Source organism: Ctenopharyngodon idella, chromosome 19 (genome assembly GCF_019924925.1).
Source record: "Ctenopharyngodon idella isolate HZGC_01 chromosome 19, HZGC01, whole genome shotgun sequence".
Lineage (NCBI taxonomy): Eukaryota > Metazoa > Chordata > Actinopteri > Cypriniformes > Xenocyprididae > Ctenopharyngodon > Ctenopharyngodon idella.
Window position 1 is genome coordinate 23,628,871 of NC_067238.1, and position 18,505 is coordinate 23,647,375.

Below are 18,505 nucleotides of genomic sequence, written 5' to 3' on the forward strand. Positions count from 1 at the left end.
GAGAATGATTCAGTGGGCTATATAACACTTAATTTTTAAGAAATTACTTCTCTTTAAATGTTTTGATTCATCATACTTACATTTTAATCAAAAATTGCCTTAAACTTACACCAATTTTTTATTTTATTTAGCTCTATTTAGTAAATGGGTGCTCAATTTTGCAACACAACATTTTATCACTTTGATAAGATAATCTTATTTATATTTATTTATTTTTGGACTGATAGTGGTTAATAAAGTCAAATAATTGTATGTGAGAGAGTCAGCTGTAATATCATTGCGTTCCTATTGGTCAGTGTTAGAGAAACTCAGCTTAGCCTGACAGATAGCCTGCTCCGGACCAGGTTAGTTTCCCAGCATAAATTGCCAGAGTAACTGAGTTTGAACTAATTTAAGTTTGCTCTATGAAACAGAATTCACTGACAATAAGTCTGACTAACTAAAATAAGCCTGGCTTGTATTATAATCTTGTTTTATGAAACAGCCCTCTGTTCGCTTCAAATACTAATTAAAGACACTCCATTTTTTAAATAACTATAAACCAATGAATGCAGTAAGTGAAAGACAGTAAACTGAAACATGAGAGGCTTTCACGTAAAACACATTAATCCAAATCAGTCTAATTTAATCCGATTTACAAAATAATTCAAAAAAGTTTATTTCTTCTGATCGTCACATGATACTGAAGGAATAATGTAGTTGTAGTCCTATGACGCCCTCTGGTGGTTATCTCCAATCCATTACTCTGTGTTTGCCTGTTCAAACGTCGTCTACTGTATTGCTACGCATTTTTGTGGTGTTCTGGAGGTTTTTAAGTGATGCTATGCAGTTGCTAGGGTACTTTTTTTTTTTCAGGTGAATGATTTTATGATATTCCAGTCCCTAGAAATGTCTCAGTCTCTTTTACAATGTAAATTCTAAGTCTAATCGCATAGAAAAGTAACACACTTCTATTATAATTTAAGGTGTCAGCCATGTGTGTAGCGCGAATTTACTGGAGAGGTTATATCATATGCCAAAAACCTATAAACCCAATAACGAGCGATAGTAAGAGTGATGCTTGCCTTTTAATAAAAAAAAAAAAAAACAATAAAAAAAACAAGGAAAACGACCAAAGGTTTCTTTCTGTCTTATGTTTATTGTCATTTAATGTGTAATTCTACATCTGTGGAATAAATAAAAGAAATCAATAAACAGGACCACAGTCTCACATGAACGTAAAAACATAATGGAATGTAATGAAAGAAGAGCATAGGTTTGTAACATCGACACCCAAAAGACTCAAAGTAGTATATTTGAATGTTCTTCACAAAATATTGATCACCTGGCCATATAATCCACAACCGCTTAAGGCACATATAATAACCATACAGTACTTAAGACAATCCACGTTTAAACAGTATATGTAATGAACAACATCAGGGCAGGACATATTCTGGATGGATTAAAATATGACTTTGGTCACTGTATCGGGCAGAAGGATGACCAGTTACAATATAAAAGAGCAATGGCAAGATGTACCGTTATATAGCAGCTTTAAGACATATTAAAGCTCTACTACCAAGAGCATCATAAGGCTTCGTAATTGCTGGTATTCCTATAACCAATTCTTTGGTTTATTATCCTAAAAGGTCCATCTGATGAGGAACTGATGGACTCATCTAGAAATCCTAGAAAATGTCACCTCTGACCGGCAGTTATTAAAGTGTTATATGTGCTTGTCAACAAACATACAAAATAAAACTATTTAGAAACATCTGAATCTGAGATTGACCAAAACTGGCGGACATGTTAAGACACCGTCTCCCCTCTCGTAAACTCAAATGCTGCTGTTTTATATGGCCGTGTACGGTAAATCCAACACATTTCCGCTGTAGTATCTGCACACAATGACAGTGCTCCCATAAAACAGTGCTTTCCCCAGCATTTATGCAAATACAAACTGTACCTTCACATTACTTTTTGGGGACAAAAGAAAATAATCCAGCATAAAACAGCATGTAAATGACAGACAAAACAGAAAGACATTATTCAAACGCCAGTCACTAAAAATAAAAGCAAATTCTAAAACCAACAGGTCTACAATTATCTGGTCTGGATTAAACGAGGAAAAAACGTTCTGTGCTTTGGACTAAAATGACACACTTGATATGAGAAAGAAATCTTTATATAAGTAGGCCCAAAATTAGTTAAACTTGAGTAACATCTTTAAAAGTCATTTTACCAACCGGAGCTATAAGTATAAAAAAGATATGGCTTTGAAGTCTGGAGTACCAATAAAACAATCCTTCATCTCAGTAAACAAGATTCATTATCTAGCAAATGCAACATGAATTTCTCTACCGATTTCAGTTAACTGGCCTAACAAAAGTTGATCATCTAAGGAGCCTCATATACGTAAAACTGATGTGAATCTCACAAAAGGAAAAACAATCTAAAAGTTTAAGAATAAAACAAGGCGGTGAATCTGATTTCAAGAAAACACCATATTACGGTCACATTGACAACGGTCTTTAACTGCATTGTGTCCACTGGACTGAACTTAGCATTTAAAACAGTCACAGGTCTGAGGGATCAGAGGCACAGGGTGTGCGTATGTGTGTATGTTCAGTTGTTTACTCAGATAAATATTTCAATCCTAATCTCCATCAACATGCATTGCTCCATTCCATACACGCTCAGACTGGAAGGTGCAGACATGCGGTTCTGGCTGGAATTTTGGCTTATTCTCAAAGAAGTCTAGGCAATCCAGGTTTATTGGTTTAGCTTCCTTTAGAGCCGGTGTTTATTCTTTTTTGTGATCCTCAGGCGGATTGTCCAGGTCCAAACCGGGTTCTGCCACGCAACAATAACACAGCTTCTGTGTTTGCAATGAAAGTGTATCTGAAAAAATAAAGAGATCAAAGATCAGTATGTGAAAATCATCCAGAATATTAAATAAACCTGCGTACAAGACAAATGGTGTGCAAGAGTCAGATAACCCTATGCTTACTTAAAAACCTCTTAACTAGTCCGTATGTCTAAGATCAAAATGGTATATATTAATTTGCCTGCTCTAAAAATCATCATTATAAACAAAGCATTTAAAGGGTTAGTTCACCCAAAAATTAAAATTCTGTCATTAATTACTCACCCTCATGTCATTTCAAACCCGTAAGACTTTCGTTCATCTTCGGAACACAAATGAAGATCTTTTTGATGAAATCTGAAAGCTTTCTGTCCCTACAGCTACGCAACAAACTCTGATGCTTCAAAAAGTTCATAAAGAGATCGTAAAACGAATCCATATGATTGGAGTGGTTAAGTCCAAATTTTTTTTAAAGAGACACAATGGCTTTATATAATGAGATACAGATTTAATTTAGGCTTTTATTCACATATAAACATTGTTCAACTCACACATCAGTTGTGGTAAACCAACGGAAGCTCAAGTGTTTGATGTGCAAGAACCAATGAGGTTCATTCTCATTTGTTACACAGCACATTTGAGCTTCCGCAAGAGGTTTGTTCTTGCGTGTCAAGTAGGTTTGGTTAAACTTCTGTTCACTGATCAATGTTTATATGTGAATAAAAGCTTAAATTCATTCTGTTCATCATATAAAGCGATCAAGTCTCTTCAGAAAATTTGGACTAAACCACTCAATTCATATGGATTAGTTTTATGATCCCTTTATGAACTTTTTGAAGCATCAAAGTGTCAGTTGCGTAGCTGTCAGTGGAGGGACAGAAAGCTCTCAGATTTCATCAAAAAGATCTTCATTTGTGTTCTGAAGATGAACGAAAGTCTTACGGGTTTGGAACGACATGAGGGTGAGTAATTAATGATAGAATTTTCTTTTGGGTGAACTAACCCTTTAATCAAGCTCCAAAAAGGCTCTTTTGATATTGCGGGATTCATGACATCACATGGGCAAACACATTTGCATATGACTACCTCCAGAGCAAGACTTTCAACAAATAGTTATACATCACACCAAAGGCCAAGGCCCCGCCCACTGCCGCTCAATCGCTTAACGGCTGACATTTGCGTACACTGGATGTGAGCGTCACGTCGCGTCAAAAGCAAATAAAACCCATTATAATCACTGACGCTGTCTACACTGGATACAGTATACAGATGCGTGTTCAACATTCTCCAAACACTTGAGTCTGTCAACAACAGGACAGATGGAAGAGTGAAAGAACGTTCGCTTTGACGCATCCAGTTTGAACAGCTTGTTTGCGTCTCTGTACAGACTTCAGAAGGATCCCAGTGTTGGAAACAAGTGGATGCTTTATATTAATGGTGTCCTGGATCGCGTCGGAGGATTATGTGTTTGTTCGGAGTATTTTATTTTGTTTTATTTTTATTTTAAGAAACTTTTGATGATAGATGAAGCAGTCAGAACTGTAACTGAAATTTTAAGAGTAGGGTGTTGTAAGTAGTTGCCAAGCATAGTTACATGGTTGCTAAGGTGTTCTGAGTTGTTATTAGATCGTGGTTTATAGGCTCAAGCCAAAGAACCCAAACCCAAGTCTCTATGACATTCTAATTAGTCTGTATTAAGCACATGAGCTGAGGTTTATTACTCTATACAACTGCATCATGAATGTTGTAACGTAAAGTGTGACCAAAAATGAATTGAAAATGACTGACATCCCATTTTTTTCTCAGTAATGCACTCCGGATTCATAGAAGCCTATCTCTAGGCTAAGAACAGCAGTCTCAGACAGATGAAAACAGTACAGTCATTGTTCATTGTAAAACGATTTGCAGTACATACAGATTATTATATGGTCAAAACATTCCTGTTTCAAAACAGCGCATTCATCTTGGGTTCAAATTCATTATACAACACCACATTTATGTATTTATGCAACAGAAACCCCTAGAAGGCAAACTGAACCTGGTTGTAACATGTATGTAGGTTAAAAAATATAAACACTTCGTACTGCTTGCAGCAGAAATCAGAGATGTGCAGGTGCCCAGCTGAACTAATAAAAATGAGACAAAAGAAACGAGAGGTTCTTGCGTGTTTGTGTGCTCACTCACCGAGCATGTGTCCCAGAAAGGCGGGTCTGGAGCTAGGCGGGAGGTGAACACATATGTAATACACAGGAGCCCCGGAGAGCGCAACAATGATTCCCACCAGAGAGTTTATGGTGTCACTGTAGAGTGGTACAATCACCAGAAACACGCTGCACATACAGTACACTATAGGGAAGAACAGACTCAGCTACATGGAAACAAAAACACACAGAGTCAATTAAGCACTTCATAAACCAGGGCAATAAAGAAATAAAAACATCAACTGTTTTGCAAGCATTAAATATTGCTATTATCTAAGTATTTTAAGGCATCATAAATGTGCTCCTGATTCACGAACCACCCACACTCCATTATCTGAACGATGTAGCCATCTGATGCATATGGCACAAAAAACTTGAAACACTTTCACAAAGGCAAAAGTCTAAATCTGACTGGTCTTGACCAAAAATGTATGCACCTCTTAATGGAAATAAATGTTGTGATGTTATTTTCATCAAGAGGTGCATCAATTTTTGGTCAAGATCTTGTATTGACAATGCAAGAGGTGAGCACTCTGTAAAGTCTCCTCCAGCACAACCCAAAGACTTTCAATGAATTTAAGGTCTGGACTCAGAGGTGCCAATTCATGTGTGAAAATGATTCTTCATGCTCTCTCCCAACCATTTTTTCACAATTTGAGCCTTATGAATCTTGACATTGTCATCCTGGAATATGGCCATGACGTGTCATCCTACATGGTTGTTTAAGAAATGAAAAGCTACACACTCCATCTTTAAAGCTTAAAAGAACTGTTCCCAAACATGTAACATGCTAGAAACATAATAATCACAGCAATAATGATACAGTCAGACTCTGTATTTGCCTATTTAAATCCAAACAGCGACTTTTTTTGCCAGTCAGTGTATATCCAGGGAAACGGATCCTTGAACAAGAAAAAAAAAAAAAAAAAAATATGTAGGGCTGGACTTGATTTTGTCCATCAGGAATTGATTGATCTTTGATCGTTTTGGTTTAGTTTTGCTGCGATCTCATTCATGATCTCATGAGTGACAGGTTGTCCCGCCCTTGCGCCGAAAAACATAGCTTCCTCTGATGATATTTAGAATAAAGATTATAAGGGAACATAAATTTTCTATAATAAATTCTTTAAAAAAAAATGTATTAAAAATGTTAACTACAGGAACCCGAATGTTGCACTTTACTGAAATCAATTGTGAGTTAAAGGGTTAGTTCACCCAAAAATGAAAATTCTGTCATTAATTACTCACCCTCATGTCGTTCCAAACCCGTAAGACCTTCGTTCATCTTCGGAACACAAATTAAGATATTTTTATGAAACGCGAGAGCTCTCTGACTCCTCAATAGACAGCAATTTAACCACCACTGTCAAGGTCTATAAAGGTACTAAAGACATTGTTAAAATAGTCATCGTGACTACAGTGGTTCAACCTTAATTTTATGAAGCGACAAGAATACTTCTTGTGCGCAAATACAAAACAAAAATAACGACTTTATTCAACAATCTCTTCTCTTCTCTGTCATTCTCCTTACACAGTTGATGCAGTAAGCACAGTGCAGGCTGCCATGTTTATGCCAGAACGCCGGCTCAGTATTGGCCAAAGCTGTGATCAGCACAACGTATGTGTGTGATGCTGACACAGGAGCCGGCCAATAATGAGTCGCCATTCTGATGTAGTAAGCCTGCACTGTGCTTACTGCGACAACTGCGCAGTAAGTATTCTCGACACTTCATAAAATTAGCTTTGAACCACTGTAGTCACGTTGAGTATTTTAATGATGTCTTTAGTACCTTTCTGGACCTTGACAGTGGTAATTAAACTGCTGTCTTTTGAGGAGTCAGACAGCTCTCGGATTTCATAAAAATATCTTAATTTGTGTTCCGAAGATGAACGAAGGTCTTACGGGTTTGGAACGACATGAGGGTGAGAAATTAATGACAGGAATTTCGTTTTTGGGTGAACTAACCCTTTAAGGCTCTCCCTCACATGAGCAGCACTACTTGTGTACATGGGAGTTACTGCAGATGTAGACAGTTCAGAAGCTGTCACTTATAATGGTTAGGACTACATAGGTAGAGGGTAGCTAGGTAGATCACTAGGTTTTGGATCAGAGCTGTTGACTTACCTTAACAGGACGGGGCAGGTCAGGTGCTTTAATACGCAGGTAGATTTGACTGCCTATGGAAAGGCCGATGAACAGCCAGTAATTAAAACTGAAGTAATTAATTAGCTGGAACACATCTTTCACACAGAGGAATATGAGTGACATGCCACCCTGTAGGGGGAGGAAGAAAAGCAGGTTATACTTTTTTTTTTTTAGAATGCAGATATTCTGGGTTTTATACATAGTACAGGCATGTCTGAGCCTGACAGCTCACGTTAAACAGCAGGGCTGGAATTGGTGTGTAGCGCTTGACATGAATCATGCAGAGGACATTGGGTAAATGACCCTCACGTGAGCCCACAAAGAATAACCTAGAGGACAAAAAATTTGGCTAAGAAAGTGAATTCCTGTCACTAGACATCGACTCAAATGACAAAAGACTATTAGAACAAAACTTCTACCTGGAGGCAGCAATGATAGAGGAGTTTAAGCCTCCATAACAGGAGATAGCCACAGATATAGGGATGAGCCAGCTAGCATATCCCAGCACATAGTCAGCAAACGTCTGGATTAGATACAAAAGCAAAAGTGTTAATTAGTTATAAATGTAATAAATGTAAAGTAATAAATGGCTGACATTGTATACTAGTTTGTCTAAATAAATAACACTATAAATAAAACACTGAAATCAGCAGATGTAAATGCTAGTGAATTTAGGCATCACAACATTATAATGTACAGTATGAAAATGGATATTCATTTTGAGATTTGCTAAAGATTACATTTAACAGTGTTTTTAAAGATTAACTGAGCGTTAGATGATGGCAAAGGTAATCTAAATGTAAAAATAGAAGAAATGAGCATGAACATATACACTGTGTTCCAAATTATTATGCAAGTTACATATCAGTGGGATTTCAGTACAATAAACATTCAGATTTTAGTTTTTCAAAGAGTGTTTTTTTGTCTTATTTCTCCATATCTTTTTAGATAACTGGTATCAATTTCAGACAGATTTGTTAAACAGTTTGCCAGGTCTACTTAGGTAAATGGAAACCCTACTTAAAGATGTTGTTCCACATTATTAAGGAAGTCACAGTTCTCATGCAATATGGGGAGGAAGAAAGATCTTTCTGCAGATGAAAAACATGAAATGGTGCAATGTCTTGCAAAGGCATGAAAACAAATAATATTTTGTGAAGACTGAATGGAGATTATCGAACTATCGTAAGATTTTTGAATAATTTACAGTACAAGATAATCTCCATTCAGTTTTGGCAATCGCATCCAAGCTGTATAATGGCAGTGAATGGGGGCAATGAGTTTAAAGCTCAAGAAAGTGCATCCATCCATCATAAACATACTCTACACGGCTCCGGGGGGTTAATAAAGGACTTCTGAAGCGAAGCGATGTGTTTGTGTAAGAAAAATATTCATATTTAACAAGCTATAAAGTAAAATATCTAGCTTCTGCCCGACTGCCTTCTGCGACGCGACGTCAGTTACGCTTTTTTTGTAAGTTGAATACAGAAGGCAGTCTAGCGGAAGCTAGATATTTTACTTTATTACTTATTAAATATTGATATTTTTCTTACACAAACGCATCGCTTCACTTTAAAAGGCCTTTACTAACCCCCCGGAGCCGTGTGGAGTACACCTTTATAATGAATGGATGCACTTTCTTAAGCTTCATACTCAGTCCCATTCACTGCCATTATAAAGCTTGGACGCACTCAGCATATTAACCCTTTAAGACCGGATGGAGCGTCGGCGCTCCCATTTGCGCGTCTCTCTTTAAGAGCCAATAAAAACTGAACCCATATAGGTAGCACAAAAATTCTTTTTGCATACAAAACCAGAGACTTTACACATTCAGATCAAGCCTGCAACATGCTTCTGTTGCATTGTTTTCACCCTCTAATGAGTCTGAGTAATATGCGTTTACAACAAAAACAGCACAATCGCTAACTGAATACAAATATGTAGATTTCACGTGCTCATAACGTCAAGAAAAATGCACAGATCATAGAACATGGCACATCATTATTTAAAGCAGATTCTCATGATTAAAAAATGAAAAAATGAATAACAATTTATTCAACTATACTTCATGCTATCGCTACAAAATTTGAACCAGATGCAGCTGACAGGAGAGCAGCACTAAAAAAGAATTTTTCTCCGATCTTATTGCCTTCCTTAGTTATTACATATCAAGTAAAAAAAAAAAAAAGAAAAATTATAAAAAAAAAATTATATATATTTTTTGTCTTTTATCAGTAGTTTCTCAGCAGGAAAATGTCCAAATGTAAGGTAATTTATATTTTCTAAAAATTTAAGATGTGTTCTATCAAATGATACCTACCTTTTGACTCTCCTTGCTACAGTTTTGGAGTTATGAGTCTTTACTTTTTGTACTTTTTGTCGCTCAGAAAATAAAATTCTAAAAAAGCCTTCAGGTCTTAAAGGGTTAATATAACTCTGATTGTGTTCATCAGAAAGAAGAAAGTCATATACACCTAGGATGGCTTGAGAGTGAGTAAAGCTTGGGGTAATTTTCATTTTAAAGTGAACTAATCCTTTAAAATAATAATGAAATTTTAATATTATAATATAATTTTATAATAACAATTTTTTATTTTATTTTACAGTACAACTGAAAAATTATCTTAATTTCTTCATTTTCAAACGTTAAACCATCATGCTTTTATTTTGCCGGAAAACGGCAAGAAGCCCATAAAGCTTCTCTTTTGTTGAGAACATCCATTTTTGGGAAGATGATGGGCAGATGTTGTTATTCCAAATGCACAAGCGACCCAAAGTTTGTGTGGAACAGCATTTACTGCGAGTCAAGCCACAAAACACCGGATTACATTGCAGCCTTTGCAGTTTGATAATAGCACTAAGCCATTTCACACATTTTTTACTTTTTTTTTTTTTTTTCCCGTCATATCACCACCCCAAATGCAGACCATTGGTTGAGCTAATGTTGTGCGTGGAGATGCTCAAACAGAACCGAGCACTATAGAAAGCTATGGGATTTAACGTCTGCTCTCTGGTCTGTTTTTTCACATGCACAAGTAAAAATTAAAGATATATTTTTGATAGAACCTTTTTTGGTCCGAATACTTTTTTCGGTCTGCGGACAACTTCTGCTGTTTGGAAACAGAGAACATGTTTTTTACAACTTATTGTTGTCTCTGCGTATTAAAATTGGACAGGACAGCAGAAACAAAACAGTATATCAAACACAGTAAACAGTTTGTGGGGCACAAATGATGGATATAAAAACTTTCCACAGAGCAGCATACTAGCATAATTATAGGCAGCAGAGCGTCTGTGGCTGTGGACTAATGTCATCGAGAATCTCCAGAGAGAAGTCTCTGCCTCAAGCTGCTCTCCTTAACTAGATCAGTGTAACAGGAGATGAAAACATGATCAAATCTGAAGCAAATAAACTAAACAGACGCTGTCAATTAACTTGCATGTGACATCCAGTATCATGTGGGTTAAAAATGAGTTTTGCTATAGTAGCTTTAGCTATTCAGATGTGATGATAAAACACAAAGTAGATTCTTTTTATCATGTTCGGCTCCAAAATAGTTTTACTCACCACAGCCACGGCTTCACTCGATAGCAATGTATCCATGTCCAGCACTGCATAGTAGGCGATATTAGTCAGGATGTAGATTACTGTGACAATGGGCATGGAGATCGCAATTGACAATGGCAGGTTTCTGTAGCAGAGAAAAAGAGATTTTGCTTACATATTTGATTTTCCTATGTGATTTGCAACAAAACTGCTGGACATTAATTCAAGCTGAAACGTGTAATTTCTGTGCTATAAGGGATTGCAAAAATAATGACTGTTTTCAAACAGGTTTCCCAGATACACCAAATCCATCTGTCATTGGTCAGTAAAACAGTAAAACAAACAGTCCTGTCTTAAACTCATGGCATTGGTTGAGCCAATTTTTCTGTGTCAGCCAGTATATGAGAAATTATAATTGATACTAAATTGCAATGAGTGGAACATATAACTTGTAGGAGATCATCTTTATTTTAAGTGAAATGTCATGAATATTCGTACCTCTCTGGGTTTTTAATCTCCTCTGTGATGAAGTTGAGAGTGTCCCAGCCTGAGTAAGAGTACAAAGCGGCGTACAGAGCCAGAGCCATGTTTCCTGGATCCAGCTTAGAGTTCTCAAACGAATCTTTAAAGTTGTTTGTTTTTCCTGTGGCACAGCAAAGCAAATGCAATCAAATATTAGAAATAAACAGTAATGACTCACAAAAATATACATGTGTGGTCTCGTGCTCACCAAGGCTGCATTTAGTTGATCAAAAATAGAATATAAAAACAGTATTATTGTAAAATAGTGTTATAATTTTTCATATTTTAATGTATTTTAAAATGTAGTTTATTCCTGTGATGGCAAAGCTGAATTTTCAGAAGTCATTACTTCAGTGCCACAAGATCCTTCAGAAATCATTCTAATATTTGGTTCACAATAAACATTTCTTTTTGTTATCAATGTAGAAAACAGTTTAGCTGCTTAATATTTTTGTGGAAACGGCAATAATTTTTTTTTTTTTCTCCACGATTCTTTGATTAATAGAAAACTAAAAAGTACAGCAATTACTTGAAATAGAAATCTTTTGTAACATTATAAATATATTTACTCTCAAATTTGATCAATTTAATGTGTCCTTGCTGAATAAAAGTATTACTTTCTTTCAAAAACAGTAGTACATTTGAACAACAGTGTATATAGTAAACTATATGGGTGTCAGTATGTTCACACCTTGGGCCAGCACAACCATTCCAGCGATGATAATGACTATGAGAGCCAGAACTTTAGCAAAAGTAGAGATGACCTGAAGAATGGCCCCCCACTTCACCTTCATGCAGTTCACAACGGTCAGAAGACCTGCAGAGGAAAGAGAAATAGGCATGTCCATATAAATGCCTAACAATATATACAGTAAAATTGCTGGATTAAAACTGCTGGTATTTCTCAGTGTCACTTTTGATCATTTGGGTAACAGTTAATGTTTAGCAATTACTAGATTTTCTTGAAAATCAAGATGAACTTCAAATTTCCAATGTGTCAAAAGTTCCCTTTTAAGTATTTCGGTTCACTGGCAGGTTGTCTAGGGCTATAAAATTAGGCTATGTGTGTTTTTTCAGAACAGAATAAACCCTCAGCTCCTGCTTCTGTAGTTTTACTGACTGGTAATTAAAGTTCCTCCGTTCATTAGATACCGCACTAAACACTAGGAACTTCTGGCATCTAATTTCACCAACACAGTAATTCACTCATTGACAACAGTCTCTGGCTCTGAAATGTTATTGCTACATAACTGCAGATGTTGTCACGACTGGGCATCCTGCCGCTGTGATACCCAGATTAATTGAGGTACTTGTGTACCTGATTTAAGTCTCAGCCCAAATGGCACCTCATTCTGATGAAATTGTACAGATCAAGCCCAGATAAAGTGCTATTTGTCACAAAAAGGAAAATAAACCCTGTAGAATAGAATTACACTGTTACATAAGCCTGTAGCTTTGTGGTTTAGGCCGACTGTCAAATACTTCAGTGAGTGGACTTTGCCACAGTAAGTAGCAAAACATGCCACAGGGTGACAAATACCCAAGAATTGCTTTGAACTCAAACAAACTGCACATGGTCTGTGGAAACCATCACCAATGAATTCTTAAAGGTTCTATGGAAGTCTTGGCAGGGTTAAAGTATTTGTTTGGCATAAATAAAATGCCAACCAACACTGACATGTATGGAGAGAGCAGTCTGGCAGCCGCAGTGGAATTAACAGCTGAACTAACAGAAAACATGCTTCAAGATTTGCAAAGACATTACTCACTCCATTTAGACAAAATAGACAAAGTATAAGTTTATGCAAAAAAGCAAGTACTTTAGCCAAATGAAAATTATGACATCATTTATTTTACACTCATGTTGACGCAATGGAGACTCACCTGTTGGATTGTGTAATTTTAACTTGTTAATTCTGAAATTACACAATTCAACAGTCCACAAAGGTAGTTCACACAAAAAAGAAAGTAAATTTGCACTTTCTGATAAAGGAAAAAACAGGATCCTGGATTTAACTCACAAGGAATAACTGCAGATATTAAAAGGGGTTGAAAGAACAAAAACTCTCCTAGCATATTACTTTAGTATTTATTAATATTTTGAACTAGCTTTTATTTTTTATATTTTCAGTTTTCCTTTTAATTGTAGTTTAATTTTTAGTAACTTATGTGTTTTTGTATTATTTTTTGCGTTTTAGTGCTGTAAAACCTTAAATGTTATGAAGCGACAAGAATACTTTTTGCGCACCAAAAAAACAAAATAACAACTTTATTCAACAATATCTATTGATGGGCGATTACAAAACACTGCTTCATGAAGCTTCGAAGCTTTACGAATCTTTTGTTTCGAATCAGTGGTTCGGAGCATGTATCAAACTGCCAAAGTCACACCCCCAGTGGTGAACCACTGAAATTTCGAAACACTTTATGGCGTAACGAAGCCTCGTTTACTGAAATCATGTGACTGGCAGTTGGATACACACTCCGAACCACTGATTCGAAACAAAAGATTCAAAACAAAAGATTCGTAAAGCTTTGTGCACAAAAAGTATTCTCGTCACTTCATAACATTAAGGTTTACCCACTGTACTCACATAAACTCTTTTAAATATATCTTTAGTAGCTTTCTGGGCATCTGTAAGTGTTAATTATCTTGCTGTCAATGGAGGCCCCACTGAGCCATCAGATTTTATCAAAAATAATGTCTTCTGAAGATGAACAAAGGTCTTCCAGGTGTGGAATGACATGAGGGTGAGTAATTAAAGGATTAGTCCACTTTCAAATAAAAATTCTGATAATTTACTCACCCCCATGTCATCCAAGATGTGCATGTCCTTCTTTCTTCAGTCGAAAAGAAATTAAGGTTTTTGATGAAAACATTCCAGGGTTTTTCTCCTTATAGTGGACTTCAATGGTCTCCAAACGGTTGAAGAAGGTCAAAATTACAGTTTCAGTGCAGCTTCAAAGGGCTTTAAACGATACCAGACGAGGAATAAGGGTCTTATCTAGCGGAACATTTTCTAAAAAAAAAAAAAAAAAAATCTAAATGTATATGCTTTATAGGCACAAATGATCGCATCACAAGTGCTTCCACCAGAACGCGATTCCGTATTCTTCAAAAAGCTTACGCTGAATGTCCTACGCCTTCCCTATTCAACTTACGGAACGAACGCGGCACCAGTTCTTTTTAGAAAATGGCCGATCATTTCGCTAGATAAGACCCTATTCCTCGTCTGGTATCGTTTAAAGCCCTTTGAAGCTGCACTAAAACTGTAATTTTGACCTTCTTCAACCGTTTGGAGACCATTGAAGTCCACTATAAGAAGAATAATCCTGAAATGTTTTCATTAAAAACCTTAATTTCTTTTCGACTGAAGAAAGAAGGACATGGACATCTTGGATGACATGGGGGTGAGTAAATTATCAGGAAATTTTTATTTGAAAGTGAACTATTCCTTTAATGACAGAATTTTCATCTTTGGGTGAACTAACCCTTTTAGAATTACAACACTGATTCAGAGATGTTGTGCATATTATGAAGTCAGTATATTCCAATATATGTATTTTATATTTTGCATGAAAATAAATAAAGGGACTGTAAGGCATGCAGTCAACCATACAAACTAAAAGAATTACCTAAATAAAAGTAAGCAGATCAGTACTATGCTCTGCTACAACCCCCAGGTAGCGGCATAAATTGGTATGGTTTATTTTTGACATGTTGACATGAAGCGCTCTCTTCACAGTAATCTCACACACACTGCGCTGTGCGTACAGTAAACAGCAGTGAATCTCTTGAAAAGCTGGCCTTTATTGTGCCACTATGTACTCTGTGTAAGTGCTGTTACATTTGTCTTTATCAAAGCAATCTCTCCATGCATGCATGAGCAGAGGAGCACTTACCTATAATGAGAGCTGCAATGAGCCGTACTGCATCATATGGTGCCGGGCAGGTGGGAAAGAATGGTTTCACTAGGTAATTAGCAAAAGTAAGAGCAATGACTGCCTGGCAGGCCGGCTCCACGATCATCAGCGAGGTCCACAGACGGATAAAGGCCAGGAAGCCACCAAAGGTCTCCAGGATGTAGGCATAACTGGCTCCTGATTTGCGAATGGTGGTGCCCAGCTCGGCGTAGCACAGGGCACCAAAAACAGAGAAGATTCCTCCAATAACCCAAACCACCAAAGACAGACCGTAAGATCCTGTTTTCTCAAGAACACCAATGGGGGAAACGAAGATGCCCGAGCCAATCATGTTCCCCACGATGAGGCAAACACCATGCAGTAACGAGATCTCTTGCTTCAGACGCATGGAGCTGGTGGAGTCGGTGTCCCCCATGATGAACTGGGAAGACTGAACTCAAGAGGCAAGGGTACTACAAAAATCAGGAATAAGGAATGTTGGACCATCAAGCACACAAGGGTCCGCTCACCTCAAGCCTAGAGTTTCAGCCGAGTCTCATCGCATTTTTCTTTCCGCATCAAATCTAGAAGGTGATAAATGAGATAAAACTCAGTTAATGGCTAAACACAACTACTGTGGTACATTGTTGACAACACAAAACATTTCCGACTCCTTTTAACAAGCCCTCTTGGAGAACCAGTTCTTTAATTGAGTCTCAGTCATTTCATTCTCAGGCATTCTTTCAGTCTCAGTCATTTCCCACACCTGCTGCCCAGGGCGTCATAGAGCGACTGCAGTGGCATCAGTAGGGAACCAGAGAGAAAAGTGAGAAAGAAAAGACAAGTGAGAGAGAAAACCAGGCAACGCTTGGGTGGGTGCGGTCATCGATAACAAAGTGCAACGGTTTTTAAGAGATAAATCTACTAGAGATAATGTCTTTCATTTGACACTAAACAAGCTCATTTGAAAGCTATGCAACAAATATAAAAGTATTCAACTTGTAAAAGTCATATTTTTAAGTATAGCTTAAGTACTTCTGGTGCCATTAAGCAGCATATTCTGAATGAATATTCAATATTCTATTGACTCAAAAGGTTAGTTCACCCAAAAATGAAAATTTGCTGTATGTCCTACGCCTTCCCTATTCGACTTACAGAAAAATGTAACTGGCGCTGTGTTCGTTCTGTAAGTAGAATAGGGAAGGCGTAGGACATACAGCGTAAGCTTTTTGAAGAATATGAAAGTACGTTTTTGGCGGAAGCACTTGGAAGGCGATCATTTGTTTATATAAAGCATATACATTTAGATTTTTTTAGAAAATGACCGATCTTTTCGCTAGATAAGACCCTTATTCCTAGTCTGGTATCGTTTAAAGCCCTTTGAAGCTGCACCGAAACTAGTATTTTGACCTTCAACCGTTTCGAGGCCATTGAAGTCCACTATATGGATTAAAATCTTGCAATGTTTTCATCAAAAACCTTAATTTCTTTTCGACTGAAGAAAGAAAGACATGAATATCTTGGATGACATGGGGGTGAGTAAATTATCAGGAAAATTTTATATGAAAGTGAACTAATCCTTTAAATTACCATTTATTAGAGAGGCTGCTCACTGCAGAGCCATGGGTGGAGCGTGAAGTCCAGCTCCCCCTCTCTGGATGTAATGGGTGGAGATAGAAGGTCCAAACACACCCTAACCGTACTCATAACTCTATCCCTCCACCCATTAGATCAACAGAGGTGGAGCTGGATGTCACTTTATTTATTATACTGCATCTCCAGTGAGAATGTTGGGGAACAAAATGTGCACGTCAAAGCTGTTCTGAAAGTATACAGGAGTATTACAACAGCTGTGAAGCATGTACACCTCCTTTTTAGAATACAGATTATGAAACTTATTTAAACAGTGATAAAGAACAAGAAAGTGACGTAAACATGATCATACATAGGCTACTGGCGCTTAAATACACCCGGAAGGTCTACTAACATCGTGTTGGTTGTAAAAATATAAAACCATTTCCTCATTTATGTCTCACTTGTGCGTTTATATTTTAAGCTTCAGCGGAATTGTGTTTATCCAACATCCAATCCAACATTGTGCCAAAAACGTACCCGGGTTTAAATGTTCACTTCGCGCCAACACCAAACGGCTTCCTTCACTTTATAACAGCATAAAAAACGGGCGACATTACAAAAAAAATTTGTCGTTTTATGAGTGCTTAATCTCTATATATGGTCAATAAAACACGACTCTTTATTAATCCGTCATCAGTTGTTTCCAGCACGAGCGACACGTTAAAGGAAGTTAACAACACGTTGTTCAGGTTTAGTCTTAAAACTTTTTGATTACCAATCTCACAATTTCCCGTCAAACTTCATAATTTCAATGTTACTTCACCGCTGAGCTAAGAAAACGTATTCCCCCATCGGATAACCGATAAAGAAAACATCTCTGACTCCCATCCACATCTGTTAGCTAGTGTAGTATTAGCTGTTCCACACAGACACACACGGCTCTGCTACAGCACTCACACTTGCTAACACTACTAGCAGCTGATGCGGATGGAGTTAAAGTGTGAAATATCAAGTTTAATTGATCTACTCATCAGACCTCACCTGTTCTCTGTGAAGAAAGCGTGAACCATGTGCGTGGATGTCTGAGCGGACGTGGAGCTGTGAGAGAGGAGGAGGAGGAGACTCATGACATCGTCCAGCAGTGCCTGTAATACTACAGCTTTTCCCTCACTAAAATATTAGGCCATCCTCCTTCTCCTCCTTCACCTTCAGCTCCAGGAGGCCAGCGCTGTTGACTGCTATATGACTGGAGTGTTTGTGTTAGATAAAGTAAAGGTTATTGCACATCATTTAACTGTTTTTCGGGTGTGTTATTCAAATAAGTATGCAAGTCTTACAAACTCACAGCATAATCTCTTGAAAAAGTTTGATGCAACCTGAATTCCGGAAATGTTGGGACGTTTTTTTTTTAAATTTGAATAAATGAAAACTAAAAGACTTTCAAATCACATGAGCCAATTATTTTATTCACAATAGAACATAGATAACATAACAAATGTTTAACAATTTTACAATTTTATGCACAAAATGAGCTCATTTCAAATTTGATGCCTGCTACAGGTCTCAAAATAGTTGGGACGGGGGCATGTTTACCATGGTGTAGCATCTCTTTTTTCCCGTGATTTCCAACAAGAATGTAAAATTTGGACTCATCTGACCATAGAACACTTTTCCACTTTGAAACAATCCATTTTAAATGAGCCTTGGCCCACAGGATACGACAGTGCTTCTGGACCATGTTCACATATGGCTTCCTTTTTGCA

At 37.1% G+C, this 18,505-nt stretch overlaps 1 protein-coding gene across 5 annotated transcripts; it reads right to left on the minus strand.

Annotated features, from left to right (window-relative positions):
* Positions 1-1,118: 1,118 nt before the first annotated feature.
* On the minus strand, positions 1,119-17,947 carry si:dkeyp-120h9.1 (Y+L amino acid transporter 2-like). Of its 5 annotated transcripts, none has more exons than XM_051872675.1 (11): positions 17,784-17,947; positions 15,698-15,751; positions 15,168-15,640; positions 11,956-12,081; positions 11,241-11,385; positions 10,764-10,887; positions 7,615-7,718; positions 7,428-7,524; positions 7,175-7,324; positions 5,033-5,216; positions 1,119-2,883 (listed from the first exon to the last, which is right to left on the minus strand). In XM_051872675.1, the coding sequence occupies exons 3-11, from the start codon at positions 15,601-15,603 to the stop codon at positions 2,786-2,788; spliced, it is 1,464 nt and encodes a 487-aa protein (XP_051728635.1). In that variant the 5' UTR covers positions 15,604-15,640; positions 15,698-15,751; positions 17,784-17,947; the 3' UTR covers positions 1,119-2,785. The 5 variants fall into 5 exon arrangements, with proteins under 5 accessions (XP_051728635.1, XP_051728636.1, XP_051728632.1 ...); XM_051872676.1 differs by lacking the exon at positions 17,784-17,947 and adding an exon at positions 17,518-17,654; XM_051872672.1 differs by having other exon boundaries at positions 15,168-15,751; positions 17,784-17,946.
* Between the last annotated feature and the right edge of the window lie 558 nt (positions 17,948-18,505).